The sequence below is a fragment of the Typopeltis vanoorti genome, chromosome 5 (assembly GCF_054136105.1).
Source record: "Typopeltis vanoorti isolate ZY-2024b chromosome 5, IOZ_Tvanoo_1.0, whole genome shotgun sequence".
Classification (NCBI taxonomy): Eukaryota; Metazoa; Arthropoda; class Arachnida; order Uropygi; family Thelyphonidae; genus Typopeltis; species Typopeltis vanoorti.
Window position 1 is genome coordinate 29,559,377 of NC_143553.1, and position 15,340 is coordinate 29,574,716.

A 15,340-nucleotide genomic window follows, 5' to 3' on the forward strand; every position below is an offset into this window, starting at 1 on the left:
GTGTTTTGGCCATAAGTTCTCTATATAAGAAGCAATAGGTAAGTATTAATACCTTTATTGGGACATGTGCACTCGACATTATAAAGTAACTTTACAGCTTACACATGTAGCAAAAAATATATAGGCCATCAGTGCATGCTATTTTAAGTGGAATAATAAGTTGCTCAAGCAAATAGAAGAACAGTGATGGACAGTCCTATCCCACCAGCCTTAGCAGATTATTTTATTGAATATCTAGAAAAAGAACCCTTTGATAGTACATTCCCTCAGCTTCGTATATGGTTACATTTTGTTGATGATATATTTGCGATCTGGTCCCACAGTGATTCAGAATTACTTCACTTGCTTGAGAAAATAAACTCCTTCTACTTCTGTATCATGTTCGCTATTGAACATGAGTCCAATTACCACTAACTACCCTTGTATACCTTGATTATTCATAATCCCACAGTTGATGTTGAATTTTCAGTTTATCATAAACCAAGCTTTACTGGCAGATACATTCACTCATCCTCTCACCATCATTCCTCACAAAAAATGGGTATTATCAAGAGTCGTATACATAGAGTTCATACAATCTGCTCTTCTGATCCTCTTTTGTTAGATGAAGTGAATAAAATTCAAAACAATCCAATATGTAATGAATATAACAAAACTACCTTAAAAAAAATTATTCATAAGTATCATCCTTTCACCAGACGAAAATCTGGTGTGAAAAGAATTTCAATACCCAACCTTTAAGGAATTTCGGAACCAATAACAAGGATTCTTTTAAAATTCAATCTTCAATCTGTACACTTCCTTCAAACCAGCTCAGAAACTGTCTTCCTTTTTACTATCCACAAAGGATGCATTACCACCTCTTTCCTTACCAGGTGTCTATCAAGTATCCTCTCATGCCATCTTTGTTATTTTGGGCAGACTGGCCATTCTGCATTGATTAGAATTGAAAAACATCAGGACTATATTAGATTTTCGGAATCTGATGAGTCTGACCTTGCTTTGCACGTTATTGACAGTAGGCATAGAGTTCTTTGAAACTAGACTAAACTTCTTCATTCCAGCAAGTTCAAATTCAATTGTCTTTTCCTAGAAGCATGTGAAACATTACGAAATCATTCAAACCTGAAGTGATCAGACTGCATGCCGATATCCAAGTTTTGGGAAGTGATCACTATTAACTGTTCATAATTTTATTTTTTATTTTATTATATACATTTTTTTGTCTATGCAACTTTTTACAGTTGTTCCTTGAACTCTAGTAGTGTAATATCATGTACTTAAGCTGCAACCAAGACATGAGCTGATACGTGCATGAATTATGACTCATTATTGTGATTCATCTTTTGAATGTAGTTAATGGTCTGTCTCCCTGATGAAGTCCACATAACGTTGAATGGCATATATTGAAGCTTTTGAATAAAATTCAATATAATTTTTTGCTACATGTAAGCTGTAAAGTTACTTTATAATGGGCAACTATAATATTAGGATTCATTTTCTTTGCAAATGCAGCAAAGCCATTTTCTGAACCTACTATGGACTTTGCACCATCAGTTCAAATGCCAATGCAAGATTGCAATAAAATTTGTTTTGGCTAAAAAATGAGTCAACGGAATAAAAAATTTCTTTACCTGTTGTTCTGCCACAAAGTTCTCTACAGAAGAGAAATTGATTAACTATTTCACGCTCATTTACAAAATGAATAAATCCAATAAGTTGGGATTTTAAACTTACATCTGTAGATTCATCAATTTGTAAAGAAAACTTTAAATTGTTTTTAGTGTGATGTTAACAACATTTTCTGAAATATCAAAAATTCTTCTGATAGTATCATCAAACATGGTAATTTTAGCAATTTCCTGTACTGATTCTTTCCCAGGCATTCTTCTGATGATTTCACAAGCAGGTAAAATTAAAGTTTCAGCAATTGTATGCAATTTACATCTTTTGCAATTAATGCATCCATTTTGTATGATGCTCAGCTTTATTGATTTCATCAATAAAGCTCAGCTTTGAAAACTTAGTTTTTGCTTAGTTTGCTTTATCTTTTGAAATAATGTATGTCTTTGCAGGCAAGATTTGCATAAAGTGTATTGAATTGGCATTTTAATTTGCTGGGAACTATTGCATTATTTGGATTCATTTCTCAACAAACCCAACATAATGGAGAAGGAAACTCTTTTTCACTAGTACAAGTGAAACCGAAGTCCAAGTGACTTTCGTAATATCGTGTGCCACTTTTATGCTTCTTTAAATGGATACTTTTCTCAGCATTGTTCTGTTGGCAAAGTTGTTGTCACTTACCTCATGATCATTGCCTGTCTGTGCTCTGAAGAATTTTTGAATATTAATATCTAGCTTCCTTTCTGAAAATATAAATAATGTTCAAAATAAATTATTTATAGGTATTGGCATTATTAAAATAATTTTCACCTAACAAGTCAATTAATGAAAATTTAAAAACAGTGTCTTAGCTCCGCACGCACGCACACACACACACACACAAAAAAAAAATAGAAAAGTAAGGTTATGGTACTTTCCAACAGACAGTTGTCAGCAACTAAGGACAAAAATTTATTGTCACAGGTCAGTACAAACAGAACCCCATTTGTTTCAAAGATCGACATGTTGCTCTGTGCGACATATATGATGCATCTAACACTCAAATGTTAGAAAATGCCATTTCATCAAGAATTTTGATATTTCAATATTGAATATCGTAATGTTGAACATTACGCACTTGCCAACAACATATACTGAAGTTTTTATTCAATAGACAACAGATATTTTATTCAACCACAAGACATCAAGTGATGAATATCTCTGCAGAGTAAGGAGAGAAGGGGATGCTTAGCAAGGAGGAGGGGGGGGGGGAAACGATCTGCGCATGCATCAACAAAGGACTGGGGGGGTTAAGCACCTAGAGTATGCTAGCCACCACATTCACATAATCTGGACTCATTGCCAAATTCTTAGAAGGATGCACGATCCTTGCAGCATATTTGATGGAGATACTTGAAATGCCAAAGAAAGGTCTATAATTTGCATAATTTCTGCACGACATACGAGAAGAATTTATCAACAGAGGATCTCGTATTTCTGCCAATGCACATTACTCCTAAAAAATAACTCTTGACTATCTTTAATCAAAATTTTCATGGCATACCACATTTCATCTTGTGGCACACCAGCATGCCACAACACACTGGTGGAGAACTACTACATACATTAAAAAATGGAGGAGGGTTTGTCTTTGGTGAGTAAATTTTTTGCATGGCAAGTTAGAGTTTGCATAATTTGTTGAGCCTTGCTGTTTGCTATGTAACAATGAAAAAAAAAAAAAATTATGCATTAGCTTTGCTCTAGTGATAACTTCAGCCTCCCCCCCTCCTAAAAGGCAGTAAAGAAACTGAAAAATTGCAAGGATGTACAAAAATAGTTAAATAAATGCGGTATGAATCACTATGTATTTGATAGTGAGACTCAGTACTAGAGTTGGAAATAATCCAGTTCCATACATTTATTGTGGAGATTAATAGATAAATGTGGAGAAATTTGCATGAATAATAATGGTCAAGAACTGTCGGATTTTTTAATTTTCATTAATTTCAGAATAATGTGAAAATATATATACTTTTTTTTTTTTCTTGAGCAAAAGTCTACCAATGTAAGTGATGGAAACTGTAGTTCTGTAGTGAGTGCCTGGATTTTGCTCTGGAGTTGAGTAGTAATTTTTGTACGAGTTTCTTAGAATATCTATTGCACACAAGTGGTTGCAGTAGACTAATTCTTCATAAAACTTTTCTTCATCTCTTATGATAGACCATCTTTTGAGTGTATATATAATACCTAGTTTTTGTGATATATGATGAAATCAGGATAAGTGGGCTTTCAGAGTACACTAAGAGAGAAGCCACCTTTTTTCTTTTTTTTTTTTTTTTAAATTGAAACATCTAGAAAAGGTAGTTTTCTTCATTTTCCAGTTCCAAAGTGAATTTTATTTTTTTGGTGCAAGGAGTTGATAGATGAAAGAAAATTGTCTAACATAACTCAGCAACACTGTATTCCCAAATGATAAACATGTCATGTAAGTATCTCCACCAAACTGAAGGTTTTTTGTTTGTAGATGTGAGGAAACGTTTTTCCAATTTTGCATGAATAACTCGGCACATGGAGGGAACAGAGAGCTTCCCATTGCAAGGCCAGATAGCTGCTTATAAATTTTCCCATTTCATAGAGTGGAGACAATGTTTGAAAAGTCAGGCACAGGAGGGAAAGATCATCTGTAAGTTCCATGACTTCATCTACCGAAACATCTGTGAACCAAGATACAAAATTTAGACTAGCTAGAATATTTGATGATAAGATTGAAATTGCCCATAGTCTTTGTACAAAGTGTTGCAGGGTCTTAATGATGGGTCCATGTGTCTGATGTGATTCTTCATGCATCTTAGCATTGAATGGAATAAGTTATCCATGCATTACATGGAGGACAACTTTACTGATCTTGATATAAAAGAATCTACCATGGTCATTTGTTCATAAGGCACATTCAGTGGGAATCAAAGGATTGATGCTATGTGTGGAAATCACTCATTAAATCTCTCTGCATATCCACATCTTTAACTTTTATGAAAAAAAAGTCATGTTATTTAGCACATTTTGTTCATGTTAAGATTAGGGGATTAGGAATCATCTTGACCTACTTCCAGAATGCAATATTCAAATTCATTACAAAAATTTGCCACCCTTGACTTGAATGGATATTGTCCAAGTGTCCAGCTTATAGTCTAGGTGTGAATACCACCCCATGATTTTCATCATCTGGTGTGAGACTGCTTATTAGGCCTGAAGTAGCTTAAGAAAACGTTTGTCTCCAAAACAAGATTTTCAGATTATTTAATCCTTCCTTTTCGGATTATTTAACCTTTTTTGAAACTTATTAAGATTCACATTTAAAAACCATACTTTTCTTTCTTGTAGGATGCACTTTAATGTGCTGATTATAAGTGATTTTCTAATGTTCTGCATTGATCATTATTGAATGGAACAAAAAAAATGTATGTATATACTTGTGATAAATATGTTGTTCTTATGCAATCAGAAAAAATGAGCATGTTGACTGTTGAATCGTTATAAGTTGTTTACTACCACAGTGACCAAATATGTATTCAAACCTTTGCAAACATTCACATCTTACAATCTTTCAAACTTCAGCTAAGCTGATATTAATTAACTGAAGTGCATCTTGAGTTTGGATCTACAAATCTTCAACTTACATTTGATGCTTATCTTACCTGGGTATTATAATGTGAAAATTGTAGCTAAGATTAAAATAAGTTTAAATTATTTAACTTATAGTGAATATTATTATACTTCTATAAGATTTTATTTCTTACTTTAACTGAAACATATGTTTAATAAAACATTTGTAATATTTTAACTTAAAGTTATCACTCTAATCAAAAATGGGAAATTATGAATGCTTCACTTACTATTTATCTGAACTGCACTGAATATAAGTGGAATAACATTATGTAATCCATTACAATTGATAGATACGTGGATTTGTAGTCCCTGTGAAAGACATCAAGCACTTAAACATAACTTTCCCTATTCCTGATTTACAGCCTTATTACAGAGAGAGTGTAAGTATTAACAAATATTATTTTTAGTATAGTTATTTTATAATGCTTGATTTTGAATTTTAAGTATTGTTTTGAGTCTTTATTGAGATTTCTAGATAAAATCTTTCTTTTCTCCAGTTTAAATGGCTACAAAATTTTTAGAAGGCAAATGGAAATAATAAAGAGATGAAATGTATTTGGCATTCTAGAAACTGTTGGAATAGATCAGAATTGGAGAAAAAGACTTAATATTGCATAAGAGCTATTTGTTGTGTATTCAAGTAATGAGAGGGAAAGTGCATGCACACACCTGTATGTGTATGCATGCATCTTTGGTACAAAAATTAATCTTAAAAACTGTTTGATAAGGTATCTGTGCAGAATAGATGCATCCCCTTGCAAATTTAAAAAAATTTATATCAAGCAATTCCTTATCTTTAGAGCATGTCAGAAATAGTCCATTAAACTTGGCACTCGTGATTATTTTAGGAGAAATTGGACTTTGAAAATTGTACTATTTCTAGTCCAACATTCGTGTGTGCTTTAACATGGAAGTCTACAGAAGGAGCTGCACGTATGTGTCTCTATGTGAACTGTCAAGCTTGACAAACTCTGTCTTCATATGCTATGCTCTTTGCCACCAGACGTAACGTCAGTTAGTGACTTTCTGAGTGATGTTTCTGACATCAGACTGATGTGCACAAGTCAGCTGTTCTCTTCATCTTCCAAGGAAGGAAGGTAAACAAAGAAGGTGACAGCAGTTTTAAAAAAAGGAAGGAGAAAAATTAAAACACTAAGAAATTGAAGAAATCTTTACTCCATTAGTAACTAGTTGTTATGGTAGCATAACTGAATGCCTCATAGAAGAGAGAGGTGGGGGAGAAACATTAAGAAATCAAAGAAACTTTTACCCTACTGATGGCAGGTTGTTGCTGTACCATGGAAACAGCTCTGGACAGCAAGGAGAGAGACAGAAAAATTTAGAAATCTAAGAAACCTTTACCCTACTGATGACTGATCATATCAGTAGCATAACTGAATGCTTCATGGTCAGCAAGGAGAGAGAGAGAGAGAAAGATAAAAGTTTCTTCTATTTCTAAATGTTTTCTGTTTTCTTTCTATCTCCCCTTTCTGAATTTCTTTAAGGGTTTCTCTCTCTCTCTCTCCACTTTCTGAATTCCTTTAATGTTTACTTCTCTATTCTATTCCCCTTCTCATCTACTTCTGTTCTTTGGAACAGTCTTCCCCACTCTGCCTTTCTCAAAGATTGCAACCCTCAGTTCTTTAAGTAAAATTTGAACAGACTTCGCTTTTCTTCTATTCCTCTTGCCTACATACAGCTCTAGTGTGCTATAGGTCTTGTGGCCTTTCGTGTGTAGATCATGTATATATTAAAAAAAAAAAGTCTTTAAAAGTCATACCCTGGGTGGATTAAGAATTTTTTTTCTTGCCCATTTTTATTGATTATATATATATATATATATATATATATATATATTGAACTTTTTCAAGCCACTTTTGGCCTCCAATAAGAGTGGTGGGTGGTCTCACACCAGGCAATAAAATTCATCTTCCACCTAAAGGCAATCACAAACATCCATGAATATGTATATACGAGAGTTATCTGAAAAGTTCTTGGCCTCGACCATAGATGGCAACACTATCGGCAAGATTTTTTTTTTCTTAAGTTGGTACATCTGTCATAAGCATTCATGTGAAATTGCAAGTGATTTTATCAAGTAGTTTGTTTTATACAACTGTATGAAGCAAAAATGTTGCCTGTATCCCTTGAATGGATAAAATTGAGTATCGTGCAGTTATAAAATTCTTTGTAAAAGAAAGTTTAACGGCAAAAGAAATTCATTCGAAGTTCATAAAAGTTTATGGCCACTCTTCTCCTTCGTTTTCGACAATTAAGAAATGGGCTGCCAAGTTTAAACGTGGCCGTACCAGCCTTAAAGATGATCCATGTGAAGGACGTCCAAAAAGTGAAACACCACCAGAAATCATTGATCAAGTGCACAATATGGTATTGGATGACCGGCACGTCAAAGTGTGTGAAATTGCTAAGATTATAGGCATTTCAAAAGAATATGTAGGATATATTTTTTTCATTGTTAGGCCAGAACTTTTCAGACAACCCTCATATATATATATATATATTTATTTATTTTGTATTTTTATTTTTTACCTAGTTTTGGAAATCCTGCTCTAGAGACTAAACATTGAACTTTAGGCTTGCAATAAGAGTGATGAGTGGTATCACACCGGGCAATGAAATTCATCTTCCACCTAAAGGCAATCACAAACATTCATGCCCACAGCAGAATTCAAATCTGCAGCCTGTTGGTTGGCCAACCAGGCTTGTAAATTTATCATAGTTATTATTGTTAAGCCAAATCTAATTGTAATATGAATTTCAAATTTTTGTCTTGTTTTCTACACAAATAGCATTTAAATTACAATGCATAAAGGTGTTCCTTTTAATTATGAAGAAATATAAATAAACCCTGTTACTAATGCATTATAGTTTTTTTTTTTCTTTTAGAATACATCTTTACATCTTAAATGTATTTATTTCCCCACACACATTAAACCAATTTAAACATAGCCTAAGCAACCTTTTCTTTCCAGCTGACTATAAAATGTACTACAAAGAAAGAAAAAGAAGGGTGATCCCAAAATGCCAATTCTTGTGTGAAAAAGGCAAATGCTCAAGCAACATCTCCATGATGCATCATCCACCCATTCATCTTGGAAGAAAGGCATAATTAGCATTCAAAAAAAATAGACCAAACAGTATTATTAATGATGAAAACAAAGAAAAAAAAAGGGCTCCAACATCTCTCCATGTTATAGTTGAATGGACATAATATCCACTCACTGCTTAATTGATGCAATAGGACACTGACTACTAATGTTTCAGAACATGATTATTCTTAAACCTGTGCATTTAGACCACCTTAAATCATTACAGTAAACCTTCAATTTAACGGACTAATAGGGGCTACGGGGTATCCATTAAATCTCAAATTTTTTAAAATAAAAATATCGGTAATAACATTATACTGCAATTTTATCAATAGCACTGTAATAACAAAAAAATTGTTTTACACACAATTGTTAACACAATTTTCACACTTTTAGATAAGTAATGTGAAGTTAATGTTCAATGTTGAAGCGCTTGGTTTAGGTAATCCTGCTTTGAAAAAACTATCAATTTTTTTTTTTTTTTGAACTTTTGAATTCTGCTATTTTTTTATAATCAACTCCCTAAAATTGCGAAAATGTGTAATAAAACTGCCACAGAAAGTCACGTTCTAATCATTCAGTGAACATGTTTTATCAGCGGTGACTCATTTATGTCAGCTAAATTACTAGCGTTTTAACTACATATAATGGCATATTCACCAAAATTTGTTAAAAATAACAGGAACTTTATAACAAAAAATAATCTGTTAATTTAATTATAAGCAAATATTGGTTAAAAGCATTTTAAAATTAACAGGGTGTTAATTTTCACATGTGACTTATGGACTGGAAATTTTGTCCGTTAAATCAAGGGTTTACTGTATTATTGATTTAACTCGATAGTTAAACAGAAGACAATCAAAATTACATTCACTATGATAGAATTGGTTCCCATACTTCAAGCATTGTACCTTGTTTAGAGCACAACAGTTAATTAAAATTGATATTAATTTTGTGACAAGACATCATCGTCATCAAATTCCTGCCATGTACCCTCAAGGGGTGTACAGGATATGATAGTACTACATGAAAAAAATTACATCATTATTAATTTCCTATCTACAAATTTCCTCCAAATCAGCCTGTTACTTGTCAACACTCCAACATTATCAGATCTTATATTTCTATCATCTAAAGCACTTTGTACCATATCAATCCACCTATATCTTGGTCTTCCTCTGGGTCGTTTTGCTGCCAACCTGGCAGAGAACACTTGTTTTGCTAATCTTTCCTCGCCCATTCTGTTTAAGTGACCATACCACCTGAGATTAGCTCTGCTAACGCATTCCTGGATGCTGACAATGCCAAGTTCTTTCCTAATATCCTCATTTTTAATATGATATTGCCATTGATGCCATCTGTTCATGCCTCTAATCTTTCTCAGGACTCTCATATCTGCGGTCTCTAGTCTTTGGTCAAGTGTTTTACTTCTGACCCAGCTCTCAGATCCATAAGTTAAAACTGGTTTGAACACTGTCTTGTATACAGCTAATTTAGTGTTCCGACTAATTTCTCTATTATTCCATATAAATTTATTCAAATGACTGCCTACCATAACAGCTTTGTTGATTCTGTTGTCTATTTCTATATTTAATTTACCATCTTCAGTAAAAATCATGCCTAAATAGCTGAAATGTTTTACTTGTTCCACAGGTTCTCCATTCACAACACAGTTGACATTTTCAATGATTCTGCCTATTTTCATTATCTTTGTTTTTTTATTGCTGACCTTTATACCATATCTATTACAACAGCTATTCAATTTAGTCAGAGAATCTTGCAGACTTGTAGCAGATTTATTTAGAAGTATAACATCATCTGCATAAAGCAAAGAGCTGACATTAACATCTCCAGTTTTGATATCATGTTTAATACCACTTTCCTTCATAATGTGATCCATATAGATAATGAATAAGAGAGGGGATAATGTACATCCTTGTCTCACACCAGATTTAACATTAAACCATCTTCCTGTACTTCCTTCAATTCTAACTGCTGACTTACTACTCAAATAAAGACTAAGTATTGCTTGATATAATGCCCCATTGACACCATATAACTGCAGCGTATTGAATAGCTTCTCTCTTGGCACCTTGTCATATGCCTTTTCCAGATCGACAAAACTTAAATACAGATCTTTGTTATATTCCCATGCTTTCTCTACTATTTGTCGTAAAGTGAAGATCTGATCCTGACAGCCTCTATTTGGTCTGAATCCAGCTTGTGCTTCACCAAGCTTTTCTTTCACAATTCTTCTCAACCGTTTCTCAGGTATGCTTGCATAGATCTTGCCAGGAACACTCAGTAGGGAAATACCTCTGTAATTCTCACATTCAGTTTTATTTCCCTTTTTATATATGGGCACTATTAGAGCTCTACTCCAATCATCGGGAATTCGTCTCTCTGTCCAGGCTTTCTGAACTATGCAGTGCAGCCACTGCAAGACTTTTATACCACTGTACGTCAGCATTTCTGGTCGAATATCATCTACTCCTGCTGCCTTTCCACATTTCAAGCCTTTGATGGCTTTTTCTACTTCAAGTATGGATATATATTCCTGACTGCATGCCTCGTCAGTGTTTTTTACCACTGTGCTATCACTGCTTGTTTCATTTAGCAATTTTTCGAAGTAATTACTCCATACTTCAAGGATATCTTTTTCTCCTGTTTTCATGTCACCTTTATCATCTCTAATTCCTTTTATAGCACTCTTTCCTCCATTCTTAAGCTTCTTCAACAACCTCCAGAATATTTTGCCACCTTCTTGATATTTATTTTCTATATTCTTGCCAAAGTCCTCCCATGACTTTGGTTTAGCTAGTTTTACACAGTGTTTAGCATTCTTGCATTTGTCTCTATATTCTCTAAGAGCACAGGCTGACTTATTTGCCAGGAACTTTTGATATGATTTCTTCTTTTCCTTCACTGCCTCTTTAACTTCCTGTGTCCACCAGGGAGTTCTGATTTTTTTATCCTTACAGACAACCTCACCACATGCCTCTCTGGCAGAATCAATCAATGTTTTCTTCAGAGTTTGCCACCGAATCTCCAAAGTTTGATTCCTGTTCTCAAACTCTTTCATTTTTTCTTCAATAATCTTTGTGTATTTTAGTCTCACATCTGAGAGCTGCTCAACTTTTATTTGCTTTAAAACTTTCTTACATGTTATTCTTTTCAATATGAAATTCAATTTTATCCTGCTCAAGACTAAATAGTGATCACTTCCAATTTCAAATCCTCTGTACACTCTGGTGTCCTGCACCAGGGAGAAAACATTCACTATCAACAATAACATAGTCAATGAGACTTTTCTTATTCCTAGCCTCTTCTCTCCATGTGAATTTGTGCACATTTTTATGTTGGAACATGGTGTTAGTAATAACCAGTCCATGTCGTGAGCAGAAATCCAACAGATATTTGCCATTATTATTAGCTTTGCTCTTTTCTCCAGATTTTCCCAAAATATGTTTGTATGTATCACAATCATTTCCTACTCTGCTATTTAGATCCCCAACAAGGACCAACTTTTCATTTTTCATTGTGTCAGTTGCTTTTTCTAAAGCCTCAAAAAATTCCTCCACTTCTACCTTAGTAGAACGTTCTGTGGGACCATAGGCACAAATAAGTCTCATTGTCCAGTTCCCCATTCTCATATTTGCCCACATTACTCTACTTGAGACTGACTGCCATTCAAGAAGATTAGCCTCGTATTTTGTGTTGAATACTATGGCTACTCCTTCTTTTCCTTGATTGTCATTGCCTGAATATAACATTTTGTATTTATTGCTCAGAAAGATCTCACCAGTTTTGGTCTTTTTTGTTTCATTCACCCCTATTATGTCGATCTGGTACTTATCTAATTCCTCAGCTAGCTCCATTTCTTTGCCATTCAGGCTTCTTACGTTGATAGTACCGATCTTTAATTCTGGTGATGTTGAGTTGGGGTTTATTTTCAGATTTGTTCCAGTAGCTGACTTTTCGCTGTTCGCCCTGGTTCCCTGGCAAAAACAATGTGGGCCTTGGTTAACCGGGCGATGCCCCAGCCGGCATGAAATTTTGTCATGTTGTACCATCATTCTATATTTTGGTTTAACCAATAAGAATACAATTTGGTCGGCTAAATCCCAAATGCCAGTCCATCCTTGTCCATTCAGTATCCAAGTAGATACCCAACAGGGTGCACCACGAGAAGGTGAGGATTGGACATTAGGTCAGAAGCCCTGGTCGGTTCTCCGCATTCCTTTAAAGGCTATGTGAAGGTCTCCTCTCAGTTATACAGCTTTGACCCTTAAGCACCCCATTTGTGACAAGACTGAAGACAAAAATAAAGAACTCTTATTGTGGAAAAACTGCTTAGAAAATCTATTCTTCAGTAGTGAAGTACTCATCAGTGAATTCACTAGAGGTGCTTTCCCAGAAATAATAATCTAAAAAGAACTTCTCATTATGTCTAACAATTTTACAGTGTAGAAATTTGAAACTGCACTTAAAACACAAAAGAATGAGAAAGTACCTGGATTGGATGGTATAACAGCAGAGGCTATTAAAAATGGAGGAAAAGAGCTTTGGAAACAACTATTTATATATCTCTAATACTGCTTTAGCAACATCCCATCACAACGAAGAGAAGCTCTAATAATACCAACACCCAAAAAAGGTAATCTAAACAACCCAAAAAATTACAGAGGAATCATATTACTTTCTACCACACTCAAAATCTATAACAAGGTTCTTCTAAACTGAACTGAACTATAAATTTCTTGAAAAACATAAGCAATGTTGAATACATCCACTGCCTTAGAAGGTTGCTAGAATGATCAAGAGATAAAAACCTTCCTTTAATCTTAAAATGCCTTTGATTCACTCAGTGGCAAAGGATGTTCAAAATTCTCAGTTATTACAGCATACTCTTGAAATTAATCAATGCAATAACAGAACCATATCAGAATTAAGAATTACATGAGCTCCGGTAGACTCATCATCATCAAATTCCTGATATATACCTGGATATGATAGTACTACATGAAAAATTTACATCATTACTAACCTGCCTACAATTTTCCTCCAAATCAGTCTGTTACCTATCAAGACTCCAATATTATCATATCTTATATTTCTGTCTTCTAAGGCTTTTTTTTTTTTTACTGTATCAATCCACCTATATCTGGGTCTTTTTCCTGCCAACCTGGCAGGAGAACACTTGTTTTACTAATCTTTCCTTTCCTATTCTGTTTAAGTGACCATACCACCTGAGATTAGTTCTGCTAATGCATTCCTGGATGCTGACAATGTCAAGTTCTTTCCTAACATCCTCGTTTTTAATATGATATTGCCATTGATGCCATTTGTTCATGCCTCTAATCTTTCTCAGGACTCTCATATCTGCGGTCTCTAGTCTTTGGTCACGTGATTTACTTCTGATCCAGCTCTCAGATCCATAAGTTAAAATTAGTTTGAACACTGTCTTGTATACAGCTAATTTAGTGTTTTGGCTAATTTCTCTCTTATTCCATATAAATTTATTCAGTTGACTTCCTACCATACCAGCTTTGTTTATTCTATTGCCTATTTCCATATTTAATTTACAAGCTTCACTAAAAATTGTGTCTAAGTAGCTGAAATATTTTACTTGCTCTATAGGTTCTCCATTCACATTGCAGTTGATATTTTCAACGCTTCTGCCTATTTTCATTGTCTTTGTCTTTTTAATGCTTTCCTTCATACCATATCTATTACAACAGTTATTCAATTTAGTCAGGGAATCTTGCAGAATTGTAGCGGATTTATTTAGAAGTCATTTATTATAACATCAAATAAAGAGTAAGTATTGCTTGATATAATGTTCCATTAACACCATATAACTGTAACATTTTGAGTAGCTTCTCTCTTGGCACCTTGTCATATGTCTTTTCCAGATCTACAAAACATAAATACAAATCTTTGTTATATTCCCATGATTTCTCAACTATCTGTCGTAAAGTGAAAATCTGATCCTGACAGCCTCTATTTGGCCTGAATCCAGCTTGTTCTTCACCAATCATCTCTTCCACAATCCTTCTGAACCGTTTGTCAAGTATACATGCATACGTCTTACCAGGAAAACTCAGTAATGAAATAGCTCTGTAATTCTCACATTCAGTTTTATTTCCCTTTTTATATATGGGTACTGTTAGAGCTCTACTCCAATCAACTGGAATTCGTCCCTCTATCCAGGCCTTCTGAACTATGCAGTGCAGCCACTGTAAGACTTTTATACCTTCATACTTGAGCATTTCGGGTCGAATATCATCTATTCCTGCTGCCTTCCTATAAATCAGGCTTTTGATGGCTTTTTTTTTACTTCAAGTATGGATATGTATTCCTGACTGCATGCCTGGTCAGTGATTTTTACAACTGTGCTGTCATCTTGAGCTGAAACTCTAGTTTCATTTAGCAATTTTTCGAATTAATTACTCTATACTTCAATGATATTTTTTTCTCCTGTTTTTCATGTCACCTTTATCATCTCTAATTCCTTTTGCAGCACTCTTTCCTCCATTTGTGAGCTTTTTCAACAGCCTCCAGAATATTTTGCCACCTTCTTGATATTTATTTTCTTTGTTCTTACCAAAGTCTTCCCATGACTTTTGTTTAGCTAGTTATGAACAATAATGTTAGTCTACAGAGTTCAGCTTTCTTACATTTGTCTCTATATTCTCATAAGAGCACAAGCTGACTTATTTGCCAGGAACTTGTGATATGCCCTCTTTTCCTTCACTGCTTCTTTGATTTCCTGTGTCCACCATGGGGTGCTAATTTTTCTATCCCTGCAGACAACCTCACTGCATGCCTCTCACGCTGAATCAATCAGTGTTTTCTTCAGGGCTTGCTGCTAAATCTCCAAGGTTTGGTTCCTGTTCTCAAACTCTTTCATTTTTTCTTCAATAATGTTTGTGTATTTTAGTCCACAGTTCACATCT

The 15,340-nt window shown here is 34.2% G+C and overlaps 1 protein-coding gene across 1 annotated transcript in view; it reads left to right on the forward strand.

The window, feature by feature from the left end:
• Positions 1-15,340, forward strand: part of Ide (Insulin degrading metalloproteinase) — a 599,910-nt gene that overhangs the window by 181,004 nt on the left and 403,566 nt on the right. The window contains exon 9 of the mRNA XM_090392302.1: positions 5,562-5,651. Within this exon, the coding sequence (XP_090248428.1) occupies positions 5,562-5,651 (90 nt within the window). The remainder of the gene's footprint in view (positions 1-5,561; positions 5,652-15,340) is intronic.